The sequence below is a fragment of the Phycodurus eques genome, chromosome 3 (assembly GCF_024500275.1).
Source record: "Phycodurus eques isolate BA_2022a chromosome 3, UOR_Pequ_1.1, whole genome shotgun sequence".
Taxonomy (NCBI): domain Eukaryota; kingdom Metazoa; phylum Chordata; class Actinopteri; order Syngnathiformes; family Syngnathidae; genus Phycodurus; species Phycodurus eques.
In genome coordinates this window covers 10,062,124-10,083,308 of record NC_084527.1, presented here as the reverse complement: position 1 = coordinate 10,083,308, position 21,185 = coordinate 10,062,124, and the positions used below count along the sequence as shown (strand labels likewise).

General features: G+C 40.4%; 2 protein-coding genes across 7 annotated transcripts; both read left to right on the top strand.

Annotated features, from left to right (window-relative positions):
• The first annotated feature begins 1,303 nt into the window (after nt 1–1,303).
• On the top strand, nt 1,304–5,346 carry nmrk1 (nicotinamide riboside kinase 1). Of its 6 annotated transcripts, none has more exons than XR_009768365.1 (8): nt 1,304–1,467; nt 2,541–2,631; nt 2,775–2,823; nt 2,910–3,075; nt 3,254–3,325; nt 3,412–3,518; nt 3,627–4,464; nt 4,576–4,660. XR_009768365.1 is itself a non-coding variant. In XM_061673393.1 (8 exons), exons 1-8 carry the CDS (start codon nt 1,439–1,441, stop codon nt 4,829–4,831), a joined length of 687 nt encoding a protein of 228 aa, XP_061529377.1. In that variant the 5' UTR covers nt 1,304–1,438; the 3' UTR covers nt 4,832–5,346. The 6 variants fall into 6 exon arrangements, 5 of the variants coding, with proteins under 5 accessions (XP_061529377.1, XP_061529379.1, XP_061529380.1 ...); XM_061673393.1 differs by lacking the exon at nt 3,627–4,464 and adding an exon at nt 4,754–5,346 and having other exon boundaries at nt 4,576–4,670; XM_061673395.1 differs by lacking the exon at nt 3,627–4,464 and adding an exon at nt 4,759–4,837 and having other exon boundaries at nt 4,576–4,670.
• Nucleotides 5,347–8,084: 2,738 nt separating this feature from the next.
• LOC133399929 (gamma-glutamyl hydrolase) lies at nt 8,085–21,147 on the top strand. Its single transcript, XM_061671957.1, has 9 exons — nt 8,085–8,501; nt 12,672–12,786; nt 12,864–12,914; nt 12,981–13,065; nt 14,660–14,798; nt 16,514–16,620; nt 16,722–16,815; nt 18,235–18,372; nt 19,477–21,147. The coding sequence occupies exons 1-9, from the start codon at nt 8,390–8,392 to the stop codon at nt 19,593–19,595; spliced, it is 960 nt and encodes a 319-aa protein (XP_061527941.1). The 5' UTR covers nt 8,085–8,389; the 3' UTR covers nt 19,596–21,147.
• Nucleotides 21,148–21,185: the final 38 nt, after the last annotated feature.

Sequence of the window (21,185 nt, the reverse complement as noted above, 5' to 3'; positions counted from 1 at the left end):
CGGGCTACGCGGAAGTGCTTCTCTGCGCATGCGCATAAAAGAGCCTCATCATTTGAAAAATATATATTTATTAAAATTAGTTGAAATTAAGAACGCATTTTGTTGTTGTTGCCATTTTGCTTAAATTTATTTTGATTTTGTTTTACCCGTTTTTATTCCTTTCCTATGTTCTCATTATATCAGCCACTACATCAGGGATCTAATTCAGTTCAATTCATCCATCCATCCATTTTCTGAGCTGCTTCTCCTCACTAGGGTCGCGGGCATGCTGGAGCCTATCCCAGCTGTCATCGGGCAGGAGGCGGGGTACACCCTGAACTGGTTGCCAGCCAATCGCAGGGCACATAGAAACAAACAACCATTCGCACTCACAGTCATGCCCACGGGCAATTTAGAGTCTCCAATTAATGCATTCTTTTGGGATGTGGGAGGAAACCGGAGTGCCCAGAGAAAACCCAAGCAGGCACGGGGAGAACATGTAAACTCCACACAGGTGGGGCTTGAACCCAAGTCCTCAGAACTGTGAGGCTGACGCTCTAACCAGTCGTCCACCGTGCCGCCCAGTTCAATTCAACTTAATGCAATTTTATTTATACAACAGCAATTCATAACAGTTGTCAAGGCAGTGTACACCAACTAAATGGAGATGGAATGCAAGGACATCTAAGACAAGAACTGTATTAAATATCTGCTCCGTTAATGAGCGATCAAAGATTTGAAAGGTGTGTCTGTTATTTTCATTCAAAGCTAAACAGGGTTTAAAAAATGCATCTCACTGTGATGTGGTGCAGGTCTATACGACTGCAAACTATAGCAAAAATGACTATTAAAAAAAAAAAAAAGTTAAATCAACACCTCTGAACGTGTCAATCAAATGTGAACATTATTATCTTCATAAAAGTAGCGTTCTTGACACAGTTCTTGTGTTGAAACTTATTTGAAAAGTAACAGACGTTGTTTTTAGGATGTTTTCATACGTTTTATTTAAATGTATATATTCTATATGATAATACATTGCAATGATGTATAATTTCTTATTTTTTTCCCATATTTATTTATTTATTGTTTACGACCTGCGATTGGCTGGCAACCAGTTCAGGGTGTACCCCGACTCCTGCCCGATGACAGCTGGGATAGGCTCCAGCACGCCCGCGACCCTGGTGAGGAGAAGCAGCTCAGAAAATGGATGGATGGATGTTGTTTACGACGGGGTTCCCCGAGTGACGTCACATTTAAGCCAGCCAATCCAAAGAGTCGGAAGACGGAAGCTCGTGAATGAGTGCAAATGTTTAGAGTGGAAAAACTAGAGCGCAGCACGTTACCTGTTTTACTCCTGCAGCGTTGTCAATTGTGCATATTTGGCACCATATTTGGTACATTATGAGCTTTTTGTTTCTGTGTTAGCATAGCAGGCTAATGCTTACGCCCCCTCGCGAATATGAAGACGCTCATTGTGGGAGTGGGTGGGTGAGTTCGATCACTTTTTTTTTTTCTTCATAAGTGCATGTTTTCTTGCATATGTTTCTCATTGGTGGCTGGAATAAAGATGGCAATGTTTCCAGTTCGCAAAAAAATATATATAAAACTGGAGAATCTTGGTGACACTGAAAGGCAAGTGAAACATAGTGAAAGTGTCACAAATTGGATAACAGCAGCATGTGACAAACGTGGTCGAATGTATAACAACTGGACAAGTGTGTGCTGTGTAACCTTTAAATGAGACATATTATGCATTTTAAAACAATTCCCAGGGGTCTGAATAACATGTCTGTGATATGCTTTTGTCAATAAACAGTACTCCAAAGGTCCACAATGATAGCACAATTTACACACACGCTAATTTTGACTTGCTGAAATTAGCCTGTTTTTAAGTCTCATGCAAGTGAGCAACTATATACAATGCCCCATACACAGTTGGGCCAATGGCTAGTCTGGCTTTTGTTTGACAACCAGAAGCAGAGCCTCAGCCTCAGTGAGGCTTTGTGGACTGCCTCTTGTCATCTTGCCACCAAGTGTATGTGTAACAGCGGGGTGGATCGCGATGGCTAGTGTACGCTACACTCGGTGCTTTCTAGAGTCCGGAGTGTGGGTAAAAAAGCGAGTGTATGTAGACAAAAAAAATATTTTCACTCGTGGAGGGAGCAGTTCCTACCCTACACTGTGTGTATGTGGCGTATGAACACATCACCAAACACAAATACACCCCACCCCCGCAACCATGCCGGCAACTTCACCCAGCAATCAAGTAATTGCTGCTGATCAGAAACGTTAGCTAATGCTAATCTGCGCATCCCACAAAACTCAATGCAGCTCTGCTTACCATTTGGCTTGGACATGATAGGATTGGTGTCACACTGGTGGGGGATGTGAGGCGGAAGTGCAGAACAGCTTGCTCACAGACATATTTTCAGACGTAGGCAGATAACAAAAGACCGAGTCCCCTGAAAATTGAAATTGTAGTTAGAATTTGCACCATTTGCTTTGTACTTAACTTTAAAAAAAAAAAAAATTCATCGTGTTTTGTACTGTCCTTCTTTAAGAATGACCAATGGAGGAAAATCCACTCTTTCCAAAACTTTACAAGAGAAGATACCCACCAGCTGCATCATTGCACAGGATTCATTTTTTAAGGTAGACTTATTCAGGGGTGGGGAAACTTTTTCCTATCAGGATCGATTTCACTTTCTATATACTCCTTTGGGAAACATACTAAATGTATGAAAAAAACATCCCCAATCCCCACCCTTTATACGCTCATGGTGTCTTTTGTTCAGGATGATTCTGTGGTTCCTGTGGATGATAATGGCTTCAAGCAGTATGACAGTAAGAACACTTTTATTCACAGTGGAATCTCTGAAGTCTAACACAATAGGTGCTCGACTTCAAAAGTTTCCGTGTGACCCGTCTAGCGCTCGACGCTCTCCACATGGATGCCATGATGAGCCGGGTTGACGCCTGGCGAAGAGACCCGCAAGCTTTCCTGAGAGAAACCGGTCAGACTGCGGAGAGGATGACGTTGTCAGCTGACCACGTGTTCGTGCTGATCGTGGAAGGCTTCCTAATATTCAATCACAGGTTAACAAGGACGCCAATAATGACTTTACTGCTGCATTCTACACTAAGCACAAAATATTAGGCATGCTTGGTGATATTTCTGGATAAATATAAAATGCACTATAATCTTTACAACTGAACAAAATTTGGCCTTTAAACATAAAACAACTGAATTGAAGAGTTTGACATATGTTTGCAGACCTTTGAATGAGCTGATGGACAAAAGATACTTCATGGAAATACCGTATGACATTTGCAAGGACAGACGAAGGTAAGCGCTTTTATTCCTATTATTTTCTTTGTGTCCATGTTGAATAATATTTAAACACATGGACATTGCTTGTGTGTAATGAACAGTTTGAGGGTATACAAGCCGCCTGACCCTCCAGGCTACTTTGACGGACACGTATGGCCCATGTATCTGAAGAATCGGCAGAAGATAGAGCATACGGTGGTGGGAATCGGTGAGTCTCTGTGTGTCCGCTGAAATGAAGTTATAAATATCCCAAAATTGGCATCATTCCACAGTTAATAACAGATCATTCTTGCTTACACGATCTCAAATTCTATAGTTAAATCTTCCTTAGCTCTTCCAGTACCACCATCATTACCCATTGAAAATACAGGAGCGAAGAAGGCCTAAGTGTTCATGAAAGATAAGGAACAGGTTTTATTTTTAAAAAGTATATTTGATTTTATTGTAAGCCAATGTAATGAAGATTAGCTGAAGTAAGACAGAATATATGCGCATGAATGAGAGGGGTGGTGGGCGAAGAGTGAGGCTACAGGGAGAATAGATAGCAAGGGTGGAGGACTTTAAATACTTGGGGTCCACCGTCCAGAGCAATGGTGAGTTTGGTTAGGAAGTGAAGAAACGGGTCCAAGCAGGTTGGAAGGTGTGGCGGAAGGTGTGAGGTGTGTTATGTGACAGAAGAGTCTCTGCTAGGATGAAGGGCAAAGTTTATAAAACAGTGGTGAGGGCAGCCATGATGTACAGATTAGAGACAGTGGCACTCAAGAGACAACAGGAAGCAGAGCTGGAGGTGGCAGAAATGAAGAGGTTGAGCTTCGCTCTCGGAGTGACCAGGTTGGATAAAATTAGAAGTGAGGTCATCAGAGGGACAGCCGAGGTTCGATGTATTGGAGACCAAGTTAGAGAGAGCAGACTTCAATGGTTTGGACACGTCTGGAGGAGAAATAGTGAGTATATTGGTAGAAGGATGATGAGGATGGAGCTGCCAGGCAAGAGAGCTAGAGGAAGACCAAAGAGAAGGTTGATGGATGTCGTGAGGGAAGACATGAGGGCAGTTGGTGTTCGAGATGAGGATGCTGGAGATAGGCTTACATGGAAAAGGATGACGCGCTGTGGCGACCCCTAAAGGGACAAGCCGAAAGGAAAAGAAGACGATTGTAAGTCAATGCAACAATACGCAGTACTCGTACCACTAGTGATACCTGGACAGAACTTTGGGAATCCTGTATAATAAAGTAAATCACACTTTATTTGTGTGGATTTTGCAGTGTTTTTGGACGGAATGAAGTCAAAGGAGGAGCTGATGGCTGTTGTATTTCAAGATGTTAGTCAGGAAATAAATATGCTGAGAGGTGAATTGCCTGTGAGTTATGTACATAAAAGCCTTAACACGCTCAAATACATGTGTTTAAGCATAATGCAGTTATTGTTTTTACTTATTTACAGAGTAGGATTGAAGAGGGAGCGTCGATTATTTCCTCTGCTCCTAATGAATTGGAAGACCTCAGTGGTATGTGCACCTAAAAGGACCAAACTAACTCATTTACAGTATGTGGCAAAATGTTAACATCTTTATAGATTGTCAAAAAATAAATAAAATAATGATAATACTAACAAACATACCTATGCCTGAGCATAAATGTGTGACGAATACAGTTTAGTTTAGCGTACAGTATTTGTCATTGTGTTGTTTGTCTTTGAGATGTTTAGGTGTTGTCTTTGTTTTATGAAGGAGTCTTCGGGCCAGAGTAAAAAAAAAAGAAAGTAAAATAACAAGGAATAAATTACAGTGGGTACGGAAAGTTTTCAGACCCTCTTAAATTTTTCACTCTTTGTTATATTGCAGCCATTCGTTATAATTATTTAAGCCTGTTCCCAATTAGCCTGTTCACCTGTGGGATGTTCCAAACAGGTGTTTGATGAGCATTCCTCAACTTTCTCAGTCTTTCTTGCCACCTGTCCGAGCTTTTGTGGAACATGTTGCAGCCATAACATTCTAAGTTAATGATTATTTGCTAAAAACAATCACGTTTATCAGTTTGAACATTAAATACCTTGTCTTTGTCGTGTATTCAGTTAAATCAGAATCATCTTTATTTGCCAAGTATGTCCAAAAAAACACACAAGGAATTTGTCTCAGGTAGTTAGAGCTGCTCGAGTACGAGAACAGACAGTCAATTGACAGAGAACACTCTTGAGACATAACGACATTGACAAAAAACAATCACTGAGCAATACAGGGTTGCTAGTTATCTGATAATCCCAGTACATTTATTTTATTTTTTTGACAATTGTGCAAAAAGATGCAGAGTCCTCTAGCACTTAGAGCAGTTCTAATATTGCAATAGTCCGGTGCAATGACCATTGTGCAAAGGGCGCCGAGACTTCAATGAGTTGGTTGGTTGAACATGATTTGCAAATCATTGTATTCTGTTTTTATTTATGTGTAGCACAACGTCCCAACTTCATTGGAATTGCGGTTGTATATAAGACCTTGTAGCTCACAGTGCATGTCAGAACAAATGAGAATCATGAGGTCAAAGGAACTGCCTGAAGAGCTCAGAGTCAGAATTGTGGCAAGGCACAGATCTGGGCAATGTTAAAAAAATGTTCTGCTTCACTTAAGGGTCCTAAGAGCATAGTGGCTTGCATAATCCTGAAATGGAAGACGTTTGGGACGATCAGAACCCTTCCTTGAGCTGGCCGTCCCGCCAAACTGAGCAATTGGGGGAGAAGAGCCTTGGTGAGAGAGGTAAAGAAGAACCCAAAGGTCACTTTGGCTGAGCTCCAGAGATGCAGTCGGGAGATGAGAGAAAGTTCTAGAAAGTCAACCATCACTGCAGCCCTCTACCAGTCGGGGCTTTATGGCAGAGTGGCCCGACGGAAGCCTCTCCTCAGTGCAAGACACATGAAAGCCTGCATGGAGTTTGCTAAAAAAAACACCTGAAGGACTCCAAGATGGTGAAAAATAAGATTGTCTGGTCTGAAGTGACCAAGATAGAAATGGTTGGCCTTAATTCTAAGCGGCATGTGCGCCGAAAACCAGGCACTGCTCATCACCTGTCCAATACAGTCCCAACAGTGAAGCATGGTGGTGGCAGCATCATGCTGTGTGGGTGTTTTTCAGTTGCAGGGACAGGGAGACTGGTTGCAATCAAAGAAAAGATGAATGCGGCCAAGTACAGGGATATCCTGGACAAAAACCTTCTCTAGAGTGCTCAGAACCTCAGACTGGGCCAAAGGTTCACCTTAAAAAAAGACAATGACCCTAAGCACACAGCTAAAGTACCGAAGGAGTGGCTTCAGAACAACTCTGTGACTCCCTGACTTAAACCCAATTGAGCATCTCTGGAAAGACCTGAAAATGATGACCCACAACGTTCACCATCCAACCTGACAGAACTGGAGAGGATCTGCAAGGAGAAATGGCAGATGATCTCCAAATCCAGGTATGAAAAAAATGTTGCATCATTCCCAAAAAGACTCATGGCTGTATTAGCTCAAAAGGGTGCTTCTACTAAATACTGAGCTAAGGGTCTGAATACTTATGGCTGTGTGATATTTCAGTTTTGCTTTTTTAATAAATATGGGGTGCTGTGTGTACATTAATGAGGGGGAAAATGAACTTAAATGATTTTAGCAAATGGGTGCAATATAAAAAAAGCGTGAAAAATTTAAGGGGGTCTGAATACTTTCCGTACCCACTGTAAGTTACGAGACTAAAGTCACAATAATTAAGTCTTCTTATTAAGAGAAAAAAAAGAATAGAGTATGAAGATAAATCATGTTATATGGTCAAATTATGACTTCTCTCGTAATAATACAACTTTATTTTTGCAAATGTTTTCTCACATTAGAACTTTGTTAACTCACTATTACCAATTTATCCTCATGGGAGTATGATTTGTTTTCATAAAATATATTCTTGTAAAACAACATTTTGACAACTTTCACTCTTACAACTTTATTCTTAAAGATTACAAACTTATTATTTAGGATGATGGCTTTATTCTCCTAAAATCTAATTCAATTGTAACTTTCCTCTCACTTACTACAACTTGTAAGATTCAGTTTTTCTTGTAATATTGCCCGGTGGCTGAAGCCCCACCCAAAAAAAAACTTTTCAAGCCCCCCCCAAATTATTTAGTATTATGTTTTAATGGAAACGTTTTTTTGTCTTAGCCCCCCCTAAAGCTGATCTTCAGCCCTCTAAAGCAAAGTTGGGTTTCCACAAAATGCAGAACCCCCCAACAGTCAAATTCCGACTCTTCTCTTACTATTACGAGTTTTTCTTGTAATAATACTACTCAAATCTATGGATCAGTTTTTAATCTTAACGGTTTTCTGTCAAATTACAATGTCTTTTTCTCTTAACGTTAAGACTTTTTCTCTTTGCTATTTTACTCTCATAAAGGTTTTTTCTCGTAATATAACATCTGTAATCATCTTTATGATGCGACTTTTAAAAAAAATCTTTTCACAATGGCCTTAATTCTCCTTTGTAAATTTATCTATGAATCCAAGCAGTAGATTCCAACAGCTAAAAAAAATATGCATCACCACTGAGTGACCGTGTTATAAGCTTATTCATATATTATGAATAATAAACAATGAAAACAATACAGTACAATTGTTTGGCTGTTTTTTCTACTTGTTGGTCTACATTAGAGAAAAATACATCAATTACTAAATTAAATACATGTGAGAAAATGTTTTGTGTGGAGAAGCAAAACATCATTACTGCTATTTTTCAGCGACATGTTTTATTGCAAAAAAAGAGAATAGATTGTTGGGAATAAATGACTTGCAGGGAACAAACAGTTTAGGTAGTAAATGTAGGTGAGTGCTCTCACTTTTTACCACTGGCAAAGCACAAACTTCCCTATAAGCAAGCATGTCCTTCCTAAAATCCACACTTACCAGTGTACACTGTGCAGTATGTGTGCATGTGATTAGTCAAATGTCCACTCACTTCACTTCCTCATTCAACTCAACATAACACAACTTCAGCATAAACTCTCTCCTTTTGCAAGAGCAATTTGCTGAGGGGGTTGATTCCTCTGTGAGAGTTAAGGCTTCAAAATGCGATTGTGCTCTTTTTTATGTGTCCTTTTTATCTGTGGATGTTTGAGTTCTTACCAGGCCAAGCTGATTCGACACAAGCAAAACATTGTGAATGATAGACCTGTTATTGGTAAGTACAATACAAGCAGAGGTTACTGCGTTAAGGCCAGGGGGCTGCAGTGTCCCAGCTTATCCAACAGATTACCTTAACTTGTATTTTATAATTTGATATAGAATAGTGATTTAGTTGTACGATTAATGTGTTTAAATTGCCAAGTTTCACTGTGCTTATTGTTCTGTTGCTGGTGTGCTTCCCTCCTATTGTCTGTCCTACTTCCCATTCCTGTTGAGGTCTATACTTTTCATAGCAACAAGCAAACCTGCAAACTGCATATTAATTTAATAGCTAAAAAAGTGAATTTTAATGTAAAAATTTAAAACAGGCGGCACGGTGGGCGACTGGTTAGAGTGTCAGCTTCACAGTTCTGAGGACCGGGGTTGATCCCCGTGCCCGCCTGTGTGGAGTTTGCATGTTCTCCCCGTGCCTGCGTGGGTTTTCTCCGGGCACTCCCGTTTCCTCCCACATCCCAAAAACATGCATTAATTGGAGACTCTAAATTGCCCGTAGGTGTGACTGTGAGTGCGAACTTAAATGTGCGAAGCCTACAGTGAAAACAGTCAAAAAGTGGACCAATGAAGCAAAGATGGAACTTCAAAGCTGTTTAGACTGCACAGACTGGAGTGTCTTTGAAAATTCAGCTGGCAGCCTGGATGAATATACGGACACTGTCACATCCTATATCAGTTTCTGTGAAGAGGTTTGTGTACCAACAAAATCATTTCGGACATTCAACAACAACAAGCCGTGGTTCACTGCTAAACTTAAGCAGCTTCGCCAAGCTAAGGAAGTTGCATATCAGAGCGGGGACAGGGCCCTGTATAATCGAGCTAGAAACCAGCTTACTAAAGAAATTAACATTGCAAAGAGGATCTATGCAGCAAAGTTGGAAAAACAGTTTAGCGCGAACGACTCGAAATCAGTCTGGCGTGCATTCCAATCGCTGACTAATTACAAGCGACGATCCCCCCAAGCTGAGAACAATAGCACACTAGCCAACGACTTGAATACCTTCTATTGCAGATTTGAAAAGGACAGTTTCACTCCACACACCCACCCGGCCGCACCCGCGACCACAACCACACCTCTGACTTCTGCGTTAACCATCCATGAACAGGATGTGAGACGCATCTTCAAACAACAGAAGATTAACAAAGCAACAGGACCGGACCATGTATCCCCATCCTGCCTCAAAGTCTGCGCGGACCAGCTCGCTCCAGTCTTCACTCAGATCTTTAACAGATCTTTGGAAATGTGCGAAGTTCCATCCTGCTTCAAACGCTCCACCATCATTCCAGTCCCCAAGAAACCTGCAATCTCTGGTCTGAATGACTACAGGCCTGTCGCTTTGACATCTGTGGTCATGAAGTCCTTTGAACGTCTCGTGCTGGACCACCTCAAGAGTGTCACAGGTCCCCTGCTGGACCCCCTGCAGTTTGCCTACCAAGCGAACAGGTCTGCGGATGATGCAGTCAACATGGGACTGCACTTCATCCTAGAACACCTCGACAGTGCAGGGACCTACGCGAGGATCCTGTTCGTGGACTTCAGCTCAGCGTTCAACACCATCATCCCTGAACTCCTTTCAACCAAGCTTCTCCAGCTCAGCGTCTCACCTGCCATCTGCCAGTGGATTTACAGCTTTCTGACGGGCAGGACACAGCAGGTCAGGCTGGGGGAGGCCACCTCATCCACACGCAGCATCAGCACTGGGGCGCCCCAAGGTTGTGTCCTCTCTCCGCTGCTCTTCTCTCTCTACACGAACGACTGCACCTCAGCGAACCCGACTGTCAAGCTCCTGACGTTTGCAGATGACACCACTGTCATCGGCCTCATCAAGGACGGTGACGAGTCTGCATATCGACAGGAAGCGGAGCGGCTGGAGCTGTGGTGCGGGCGACACAACCTGGAGCTGAACACGCTCAAGACGGTAGAGATGATCGTGGACTTCAGGAGGCATCCTTCGCCACAGCTGCCCCTCACGTTGTCCAGCTGCCTTGTGTCAACCGTCGAGACCTTCAAGTTCCTGGGAATTACAATCTCTCAGGACCTGAAGTGGGCGAACAACATCAACTCCGTCCTCAAAAAGGCCCAGCAGAGGATGTACTTCCTGCGGCTTCTGAGAAAGCACGGCCTGCCACCGGAGCTGCTGAGACAGTTCTACACAGCGGTCATCGAATCGGTCCTGTGTTCTTCCATCACAGTCTGGTTTGGTGCTGCTACAAAAAAGGACAAACTCCGACTGCAACGGACAATCAAAACTGCTGAAAGGATTGTCGGGACCCCCCTACCCACCATTGAGGACTTGCACGCTGCCAGAACTAAGACAAGGGCGTGCAAAATCCTCTCGGACCGTCTGCACCCCGGTCACCGGCTCTTCCAGCTCCTTCTCTCAGGTAGGCGCTACCGATCAACGCAAACTACAACTAGTAGACATTCCAACAGCTTCTTCCCTCTTGCGATCAACTTCTTAAACACCTAACCTATAATTCCATTACAACAAGCTCGCAATTTTTTGACTTGAGTTCGTTGTCACATTTCTGTGGGGCCAATTATGTATTACTTGTGCACTCACTGTAGTTGTCTCGCCATGCTGCACTATTTGCATATACTGGCCACTCATGCCAGAGTAGCATCTGCTCCATTTGCACACTGATTGAGGTGTATCTGTAACATTTGCACAACCGACATTGTCCCAGATGATCGCACTACTCGTCACTTTAAACCGCATACACTCCTTGAAGTCTCAGCGCCCTTTGCACAATGGTCATTGCACCGGACTATTGCAATATTAGTCGTTCGAACTGCTCTAAGTGCTAGAGGACTCTGCATCTTTTTGCACAATTGTTTTTTGTCAATGTCTTTATGTCCCCAAAGTGTTCTGTAAATTGACTGTTTGTTGTACTAGAGCGGCTCCAACTACCGGAGACAAATTCCTTGTGTGTTTTGGACATACTTGGCAAATAAAGATGATTCTGATTCTGATTCTGATTCTGATTCTGAATGGTTGTTTGTTTGTATGTGCCCTTCGATTGGCTGGCAACCAGTTCAGGGTGTACCCCGCCTCCTGCCCGATGATAGCTGGGATAGGCTCCAAGCACGCCCGCGACCCTAGTGAGGAGAAGCGGTTCAGAAAATGGATGGATGGATGGAAATTTAAAACATGTAAGATGTAATTTATATTATGTTGTATATAAAATAGTAAATGCTTAAGCTCACTTTTAAAGCTGCATTTAAATTTACAAAAATAAAAATGTAATTTTTATTAAAAAATGCTTTACTTTTTAAATTAAAAAGCAGGGTTGTTATATTTATTTATGATACATATGTCACAATCAGCTGGAACGGTAGACGACTGGTTAGCACATCTGCCTCGCAGTTCTGGGGACCGGGGTTCAAATCCCGGCCCCACGTGTGGAGTTTGGAAGTTCTCCCTGTGCCTGGGTGGGTTTTCTCCGGGCATTCCGGTTTCCTCCCACATCCCTAAAAAACATGCGTGGTAGGTTGATTGAAGACTCTAAATTGCCCATAGGTGTGAATGTGAGCGCAAATGGTTGTTTGTTTCTTTGTGCCCTGCGATTGGCTTGCGACCAGTTCAGGGTGTATCCCGCCTCCCGCCCGAAGATAGCTGAGTTAGGCTCCAGCAGCCCGCGACCCACGTGAGGATAAGTGGTAAAGAAAACGGATGGATGGATGGATAAAAGCCAAACTATTTAAAGGCATGATTTAAATCGAAAAGCTAAACATTGGAAACTGGTATTTAAATTCATTCATTCATTTCCGGGACCACTTAACCTCACTGTGGTCGCGGGTGTGCTGGAGCCCATCCCAGCTGACTGCGGGCGAGAAGCGAGGTACACACTGAGCTGGTCGCCAGCCAGTCGCAGTGGTATTCAAATTAAAATTCAAAATTTATAGCAAACATTTGCAGATAATTGATGCCCATTGCCCATTATTATTGCACTGAAAAAAAAATCTTGAATAAGCGGGGATAAACTGCCAATAAGTCTGTTCGTGGCTGGTCCCCCCCCCCCCCAAACAACAGCAAAGAGGAAGAAAAAGGGACAATATTGGAAACAATTCTTTAAAATTTTGAAAAAATAATTCTGCGAATAGGCCGAACCGTGAGTATGCGGAGGTCTACTAGACTTGATTTTTGCGCTGCCTCTCGTGTCCTTGCAGGTATTCTGACTCAGATTGTTTCAGATGAAGTGATGAAACAATATGGGAGCACATACATACCTGCCTCCTACGTCAAGTACATTGAGTCGGCGGGCAGCCGAGTGATGCCGATCAGGTCAGTTGTGAACATTTGTGGCCATTAAAATAATATTTGAAACTATTCAATTTTTCTCTTCATCTTCACCCACGCAGACTGACTCTTACCACTGCTGAGTATGAAAACATCTTTAGCAGGATAAATGGGTAAGCAAACATTAACTACATCAGCAGTGATCCGTCTCGGGCGCTGACTCGTGATTTGTGTTTCAGGCTCTTACTCATCGGTGGAGCCTCCAATCTTGAGACATCTGACTTTGCAAGAGTGTCAAAGATTTTTTATCAGCTTGCTCTGAAGGTTAGTAGCGTACTGAACTGGAAGCGATATTTTCATAGTGTCTTACCTCTAAACTGACAATATTCAGGGAATGGTGGGAAGGAACAAAGTACAAATGCTTCGTTAGTGCACTTAAGTAGATTTTTAAGGTATCCGTACTTTACTTTATGACCTTTTACTTCCTACATTTGAAAACAGATATCTCTTTTTTTTGTACTCCTTACTGTCAAAATAGTCGGGGTACTGTTTTTCATCCTCCAGATCACAACACAATGTAGATAAAGACAAATACTAGAGGGAGAAAGGGGCAACTGCGATTGAAATCTTAATTGATTGAGATCTTGTACCGATGTATCAGAGGGAGCCCGTGATTGATTGATTGAGTGAGATCCTGGAGAAAAGAATAGGGACAGCAGCAACATGAAAGAACATGAACCAGGGAGCATTAAGGAATATAATGCAAACCATTCTGAGAAGCAATATTCCTGCATACATGGCCTTCGTTAAGATAATTCAAAGCTATGGGAACAGGTTTTGATAGCGTTTGCAGTGTTTTTTAAAATGTACTTCTCAGTAGGCTACAAGCACAGTAGAAGTTAATAAAAGAGGGAAGCTATATTGTGTGCGTATAGCACATACAATTGACTGTAAAAAAAAAAACCTGTTTTTGCTTTTGTAGTTAAGTACATTTCAAATTCCGTACTGTTTTACTTTAGTAAAGGAGCTGAATCAATAATTCTACTTCTAGCAAAGTTTTTTTTTTTTTTTTTTTTTAACAGTCAATTCAGCTTTGGTTTCATTGGACCATAACATATTTTCCATCATATATTTGGGAGATTTTGTAATGCTCCAATGAAACCAAGGTTACTATTTGACTGTAATTCCAAAAGGTGTGCTTGGCAAATATACAACACTGCTCATCAGCAAAAACCCACCATATCTACACTGAAGGGGGCCTTAGAAAAGGTGGAAACTCAACACAAAACATTTAGGCTTCTGCTAGAAAGCAAAAAAAAAAACAAGAAACATTTTTGTACAGGTTATAGGCCAAATTAATGGTAGAAAACGTTTTGTAATGATTTATCTAGGTCTCACTTTATATCACTAAAAACCTGACATTTGAACAAAACAGGGGTGTGTAGACCTTTCATATCCATGCTAAGTACAAAGAGTGAGTACCTTTGCCACCGCTGATCAGATCTAATGACAAAATACATTGACAACATTAGGTACACCTGCACAATCTAATGAGATCCAATACAACAACTGTATTGGATCATAATACTCAGAACATAATAATACTTACTGTAATTCTGAAAATGTTCGATTGGTATTAATTTACGTTATAGCTAATACCTCTCTGACAGTGTCAATCAAAAGTGGGAATTCATCTTTGTAAAAGTGCAAACTGTCCTTTTAGATGCAGAAAAGTGTACCTAATACTGTGACTTTTGAAAATATTGTATTACCGGTAATTGTCTGTCTTTTGAGCTTTTTTCCCCAAGAACAGACATTATGACAGTTCTTAGAGTCTTTATGATTAGGGGGGAATGCTTTCACTCTTTAAACCACCTCTTTTGAAAATGATAATGGTTGTCAAATGTGCGCACTACAGGCTAATGAGGCAGGAGACCACTTCCCAGTGTGGGGTACGTGCTTGGGCATGCAGCTGCTCACTGTCCTGGTGTCCGGCCATAATTTCTTGACCAAAGCCACGGCTGAGAACGTGGCCTTGCCTCTCAACTTAACACGAGGTTTGTCACTTATTTGTCTTATTGTATGTCTAATGGGTTAGCACATCTGCCTCGCAGTGCTGAGGTATGGGGTTCGACTCTCAGCTCTAGTTTCTTCCCACGGTTCAAAAACATGTTAGGTTTGTTGAAGATTCCAAATCGTCCGTAGGTGTGAATGGTTGTTTGTCTATGGGTCATTGTTAAATGCAATTTCTTTCACTTGCCTTTTAATTCATTACTCAGCAATGAACTGTTCTATCTGTGATAGGATTGCGCCGAATGCAGCAAAAATATATGAAGTGACAAATATGAATATAAATAAATTGTACCGTTGATGGTTGAGCTGGTTTAATCAAATAATATAATGGTTGATTACCATTATTTTTTTTCTTGAAAATGTAACAAAACATATAAAATAAATAGTCAATTTTTCAAAAATGTTGCTGCTTAAATTGTCCTCCAATTCATTTTTTTTCTGATCCAAGGTGTGTTTATGTGTTAAATAGTAGTACTGCATCCTACCACTTAGTGGAAGCAGAGAAAAACTTACCACAATTCTTACCATTTGTACACTTAGTGGACACATTAGGTACACTTCAACACTACTGTAATGACATCCAACTAAAGCTGCATAAAGATAATTATGCTTAGTTTTGATTTATACGTTCAGATACATTTTCATTGAACATCGTTTATTATTCCTATTTTCATGTATCCAGCCATAGTAAGTCAAGAATATACTAAGCAATTAAAAGAGTGGACAACACAACAATGCTACAATAATGTGGCTATATGTTGCATTTCAACTGCACACATGCAATTATAAGAAGTTGCAACATGTTGTATTTGTAAATAATGTCAGAAGTTTAGGTAATCGGTATTTAAAGTTGTACAAATTGTATTGAATGGTTGTAAGTAGGTTAAATACATATATTTTTTTTTATTTTAAAAAATAACAAAAAGTTCAAATAAATGTGAATAAATTATTCATTCATTCATCTTCCGTTCCGGTTATCCTCACTCGGGTCGCGGGGTAAATAAATTAATGTTTTTTTAAATAAAAATGTGTTGATATGTAGTTTTAATCAACAAATGTGTTCCGTTTGTATAACGTTTTAACATTGACAATAATTAAGTACATAAATGGATAGTTTGTTAAAAGAAAAAAAAAAGAAAAATCTATCTAAATGAATACTTTAAAAAAACGATATATTTTGAATAAACTGATCATTTTAATACTTATATTACTAAGAATGAATGCAAAAATCTAATTTAATTTGAAAAATCATAACTGTATAAAGTTGAAATGCTAATTATAACTTTAAGACTGTAATGAATGTACTCTAGGTCCAAAACAAAATGCAAAATTACAAGGGAGTTGTAGCAAATGAGGTACCACTGTTGTGTACTTTTATAGACACGAGGTGAGGGGATACATTTATTTCTTAATCAGTTTATTTCTAAATCAATTTGTAGCATGGCACTCTGAAGTTCCTGCCAGAGGGCAACAGTTCATATACTAGTCTGTATGCACGACATGTGATGGCTGTTGTGGATGGCTTTTGCGGTGATACAGAGCTGCGTGCCTTCACACTTCGGCCCGTGTAATGTTGCTCAAGAAGCTCGTACAAGTATGAGAAAAACCTCTCAGTACGATGGCATGCAATTCCGCACCACTGACTGCATCTCAAAAAAGCCGCAGCTAATGAAGTGTCTTTTAATTGTTTCCCTCACAGCGGCCTTCTCCAGTCGCATGTTTGCGGACTTCCCTCAGGAGCTGATGAAGGCTTTGCAAAAAGAACCTCTCACTGGTCATTTTCACCACTATGGACTCACATTGAAAGTAGACCAAAACTCTCTAGCTGTTGTCAAATAAAACATTCTTCAATTTATGTTACTTACTTTATGTTTACTTAACGAGTGTTGTTAATATGTTGTTCCCAGGCCTTCAAGCAAAACTTACAGCTGCAGGATTTCTTCTACCTGATCTCTACAAATGTTGGTGAAAATGGAGTAAGCTTCATCTCAACCATCGAAGGTTTGTAAAAAATTAATAATCTTACCCAGATAGTGGTTGACCCGACGAGTCGACTTTACGACTCTGCGTCGACGTTTTAAGCTTGAAGTCGACTAATGGCTAATTGCGTTTTTGCCAGCGTGTCTTCCAATCGGCCAATGTACAGAGGACCGTTGTACTGTGCGAAAAAGAATGTCAATGACATCATCGATTAATCGACTTCAACCGGCTTTCATCGCATTATAATCGACTTGAGAGAGTGTTGAGAGTATGGAGAAGGCGCTTTTCTGTGCCCGATTGCACAGAGAACGGTCCATAAAGGCATGCTTGGATGAGTTTGATATGGATGAACTTGAGCTCACCACCTTTTTTCATGCGCACAAAAGTGTGATATGCCCACAAAAACTTATAATGTTCTGATTAAAAAAAAAAAAAATCATGTTATTTTGAGAAAAAAAATATTTTGGGAGAATAAAGTCATATTTTTCAAGAAAGCAGTGGTAATCGTAACAAGAACAAAGGTGTATTCTGTCTGGACAAAAAGTCCGAATAAGAAATAAGCAATAAGTGGTATTTTCCATAATAAAGTCATAATATTATGATATTAAAGTAAAAGTTCAACAAGGGAATAAAGTTATATTAAGTGAATTTCAAAAAATCCATCTTTATTCTCCAAATTTTATGCCTTTCATTCTGGAAAAAAATGCCTTTTTTCCTCTATAAACAACAAAATTTGGCTTTTGTCAAAGAAAATGCAGGGTTGTCATATTTATTTATGATACATATGTCACAATCAGCCGGCACGGTGAGCGACTGGTTAGCACATCTGTCTCACAGTTCTGAGGACCGGGGTTCAATCCCCGGCCCCGCCTGTGTGGAGTTTGCATGTTCTCCCCGTGCCTGCGTGGGTTTTCTCTGGGCACTCCGGTTTCCTCCCACATCCCAAAAACATGCATGGTAGGTTAATTGGAAACTCTAAATTGCCTGTATATATGAATGTATGCGCGAATGATAGTTTGTTTCTATGTGCCCTGCGATTGTCTGGCGACCGGTTCAGGGTTTACCCTGCCTCTTGCCGGAAGATAGCTGGGATAGGCGCCAGCAGCCCGCGACCCTCGTGAGGATAAGCAGTGAAGAAAATGGATGAATGGATGGCTGTCACAATCATATTAGCTCATTTAATTGGGACAAAGCTAAGGTGTTATTGATTTCATTAGTACATTGGGGCGCCGATCCCCATATTTAGGTGTGCAGTTTTTTAAAAGTTACGGCATAAATCATTGCAAATTATTTTGTGAACCACCATACTACGGCTCGTGGAGCTCCTGTTTTCTTCCACTGTCACTTCTTGTAGGTGGAATGCCCACGTGTCCCGATATTTTTGTCCATGTTTTGAATGTAAAGCTCTACAAACAATATATTCATGTGTTCTAATTGCAGGCAAGAAATACCCCTTCTATGGGGTGCAGTGGCACCCAGAGGTCAACCGTTTTCAGTGGGACAGCAGAAAGAGCTTTCCTCACTTGCCTCACGCCATCCAGCTGTCGTCACTCCTGGCCCAGTTTTTTGTAAATGAAGGTTAGCCATTAACACGGTCTAACTAATTTTGTGAGGATAAGCGGTAAGGAAAATGGATGGATGGAGTAATTTCCCCCATTGTTGATGACCTGTTTTCAAAAAGAGCCACAAGTCTAAACACTCATACAGCCTGGACTTGGTCATGTTTAAGATCACCCACTACCATACTAAGGATAAAGGACATATAGCCTCCAGATTGCCTATATTTCACTAACAAGTATTTTTTGCTCAAGAAAATGAAACTGGCCGTAATTTCTGATGAATATCAATCCGTTTTGGCACAATTGGTAAATAACTAGGAACGCCCATTTTTCATCGCCAAAATCGCTACGCCACCATGTCTTAGTCACTAAGACTTAGTGTGACATCAGCGACGGAACCAGAGACCGAATTCGCTGCATAGCCGGTGTGGACAAAGGATTGACTCATATTTTATATTTTGTCGCTGTTGCACAGAATCCTGGATCGATTTTCACAAAACAAGCCTACTCAAATGTATCTAACATCACTATTTGCACTCAATATTATCTAAACATCCAGACTTTCAATATATTCATCAGAAAACAAACCTAAAATTACTACTGAGTCTATTTTGGGGGGGATTTTTTTCTTCAGACATCGTTTTAAGTTCAGAACTATGGGTTTGAAGTGCCAATTTTCCAAGCATTAGAGAGGCCTTTTTAAGGTTCTATACAAAATGGATGGTTGATGAAATATTGTGATTCTCAAAGTGTGGTACATGAAAGAATCACCAAATTAATAACTGAGTTAATAATTAAGTAAAGTTTTTCATTTTCCTGTACTCAAGCACACTGTTGATGTTCAAACTGTGCATAATGTTACAGAGGCTTGCAATAATTTTCAATATACTTTTATGAATAAAGCTGCCTTGTTTTTCGTGAAGACTTGGGCCAACTTGGCTACTGAATTTTTACATTGTTCAATATGGTGATACTTGAAGAGCGAAGTATTTTTGTGGTTCTTGGTGTAAGAAGTTTGAGTTCCGCTTTACGTGAACTGACATGAGCAAGGTCTTAGTTTGTTCGAAGGGAGTCAAGAGAGGATGTGCCTCAATCACATGCATCTCATTTCTGCTTTCTGCAGGGAGGAGAAGTTTACATAACTTTGATGACCCTAAAGAAGAGGCCTTGACACTGATTTACAACTACACGCCCGTTTTTGCGGGAAACTTCAGCGGATATGAGCAGATCTATTTCTTCTGAAAAGCTGTCCTCAAAAAAGTCGGACTTCACAATGTAGACGAGTCATGCACCACCATGTGACCTCAAAGAAGTTTTTTTTTTTTCCTGTACTTTGAATAATTGTTTTGTATTCCCATGTTTTTTGTATAGAGGCTCAGACATACTGTATGTAATTATTCCAAATTAGGAGTAGCAAAGTAAAGCAAAGCAAATTTATTGATGTAGCGCATTTCATACACAAGGTAACTCAATGTGTTTTACATGATTAAAAGCATTTAAAAACAAATTAAAAAAACAGTTTATAAACATTTAAAACAAAGAGGAAAATAAATGACGTCACTTCTGTTGGCAACTTATTCCATTTGTGTGCAGCATAAATGCTGCTTCACCATGTTTGTTTTGGACTCTGTGCTCCACTATTTGACCTGAGTCTGTCGATCTCAGAGCCCTACTGGGTTTATATTCCCTTAGCATTTCTTTCATGTATTGAGGAACTAAACCGTTTAGTGATCTAGAGACCAGTAGCAGAATTTTAAAATCTATTCTAAAGCTGACTGGAAGCCAGTGTAAAGGCTTTAGAATTGGAGTAATATTCTCTGACGTCTTTGTTCTGGTCAGGACCCGAGCTGCAGAATTCTGAATGAGCTGCAGCTCTTTAATGCTCTTTGTGGGGAGGTCAGTCAAAAGATCATTACAATAGTCAAGTCTACTTGAGATAAAAGCATGGATGAAAATAGTAGGGAATCTTTCCTTTCAGTTTTTGTAGTCCTTCAAGGGTTATACTAAATTTATGAAAAAATATGATGCAATGATCTAATTGTGTATCCTTGTGAAATGTATGTATTTTAGGGGTCTACAACCCGAGGCACCAAAACTCACTCATCAATTTTGAAAAAAAAAAAAAAATCTGTTGAGTTAGATTTTTATGATGATTAAAACTCAAATTTGCATGCTGATTTCAAAATTGCAGTCAGTTTTTTTCTAGCACGTCAATTTTTTTTTATTACGGAGCCCCCCTTGTGCCAAGGTATAAGAAAAATAAAATTCATTGATAATCTGTTCCCTCAGTTTAGGAAACTGTACCCTCAGTTTAGGAAACTGTACTCTCAGTTTAGTAAACTGTACCCTCAGTTTAGTAATCCGGACCATAATTACTAAACTAAGGGTACAGTTTACTAAACTGAGGGTACAGATTACTAAACTGAGGGTACAGTTTACTAAACTGAGGGAACAGATTATCAATGAATTAAATTTTTCTCATACCTTGGCACCAGGGGGGCTCCGTATTTTCTCCACAGCTTACCCTCCTGATAAGCAAAATTCCACTGATTAGGTGTAGTCAGACTTGCCAGCTGATTATGATTGGACTCATCTATAGCTACGTGGCAACTTGACTGAGAGTGTGTGAGGTGTGTGCAGCTCCCAATAGGTCAGTACTATCAATATCTGCAAACAGAAAGCTAGCATAGTAGGAATTAAGAGGATTCATGCCATATCTGTTGTAAAACATAATACTGTTAAATAAACATTGCCGTCGTTTCTTTCATATTTCATTGTATGTCAATATTTGAAATGTTTTATAAAACAACCACATATCTGTTAAGTACAGTA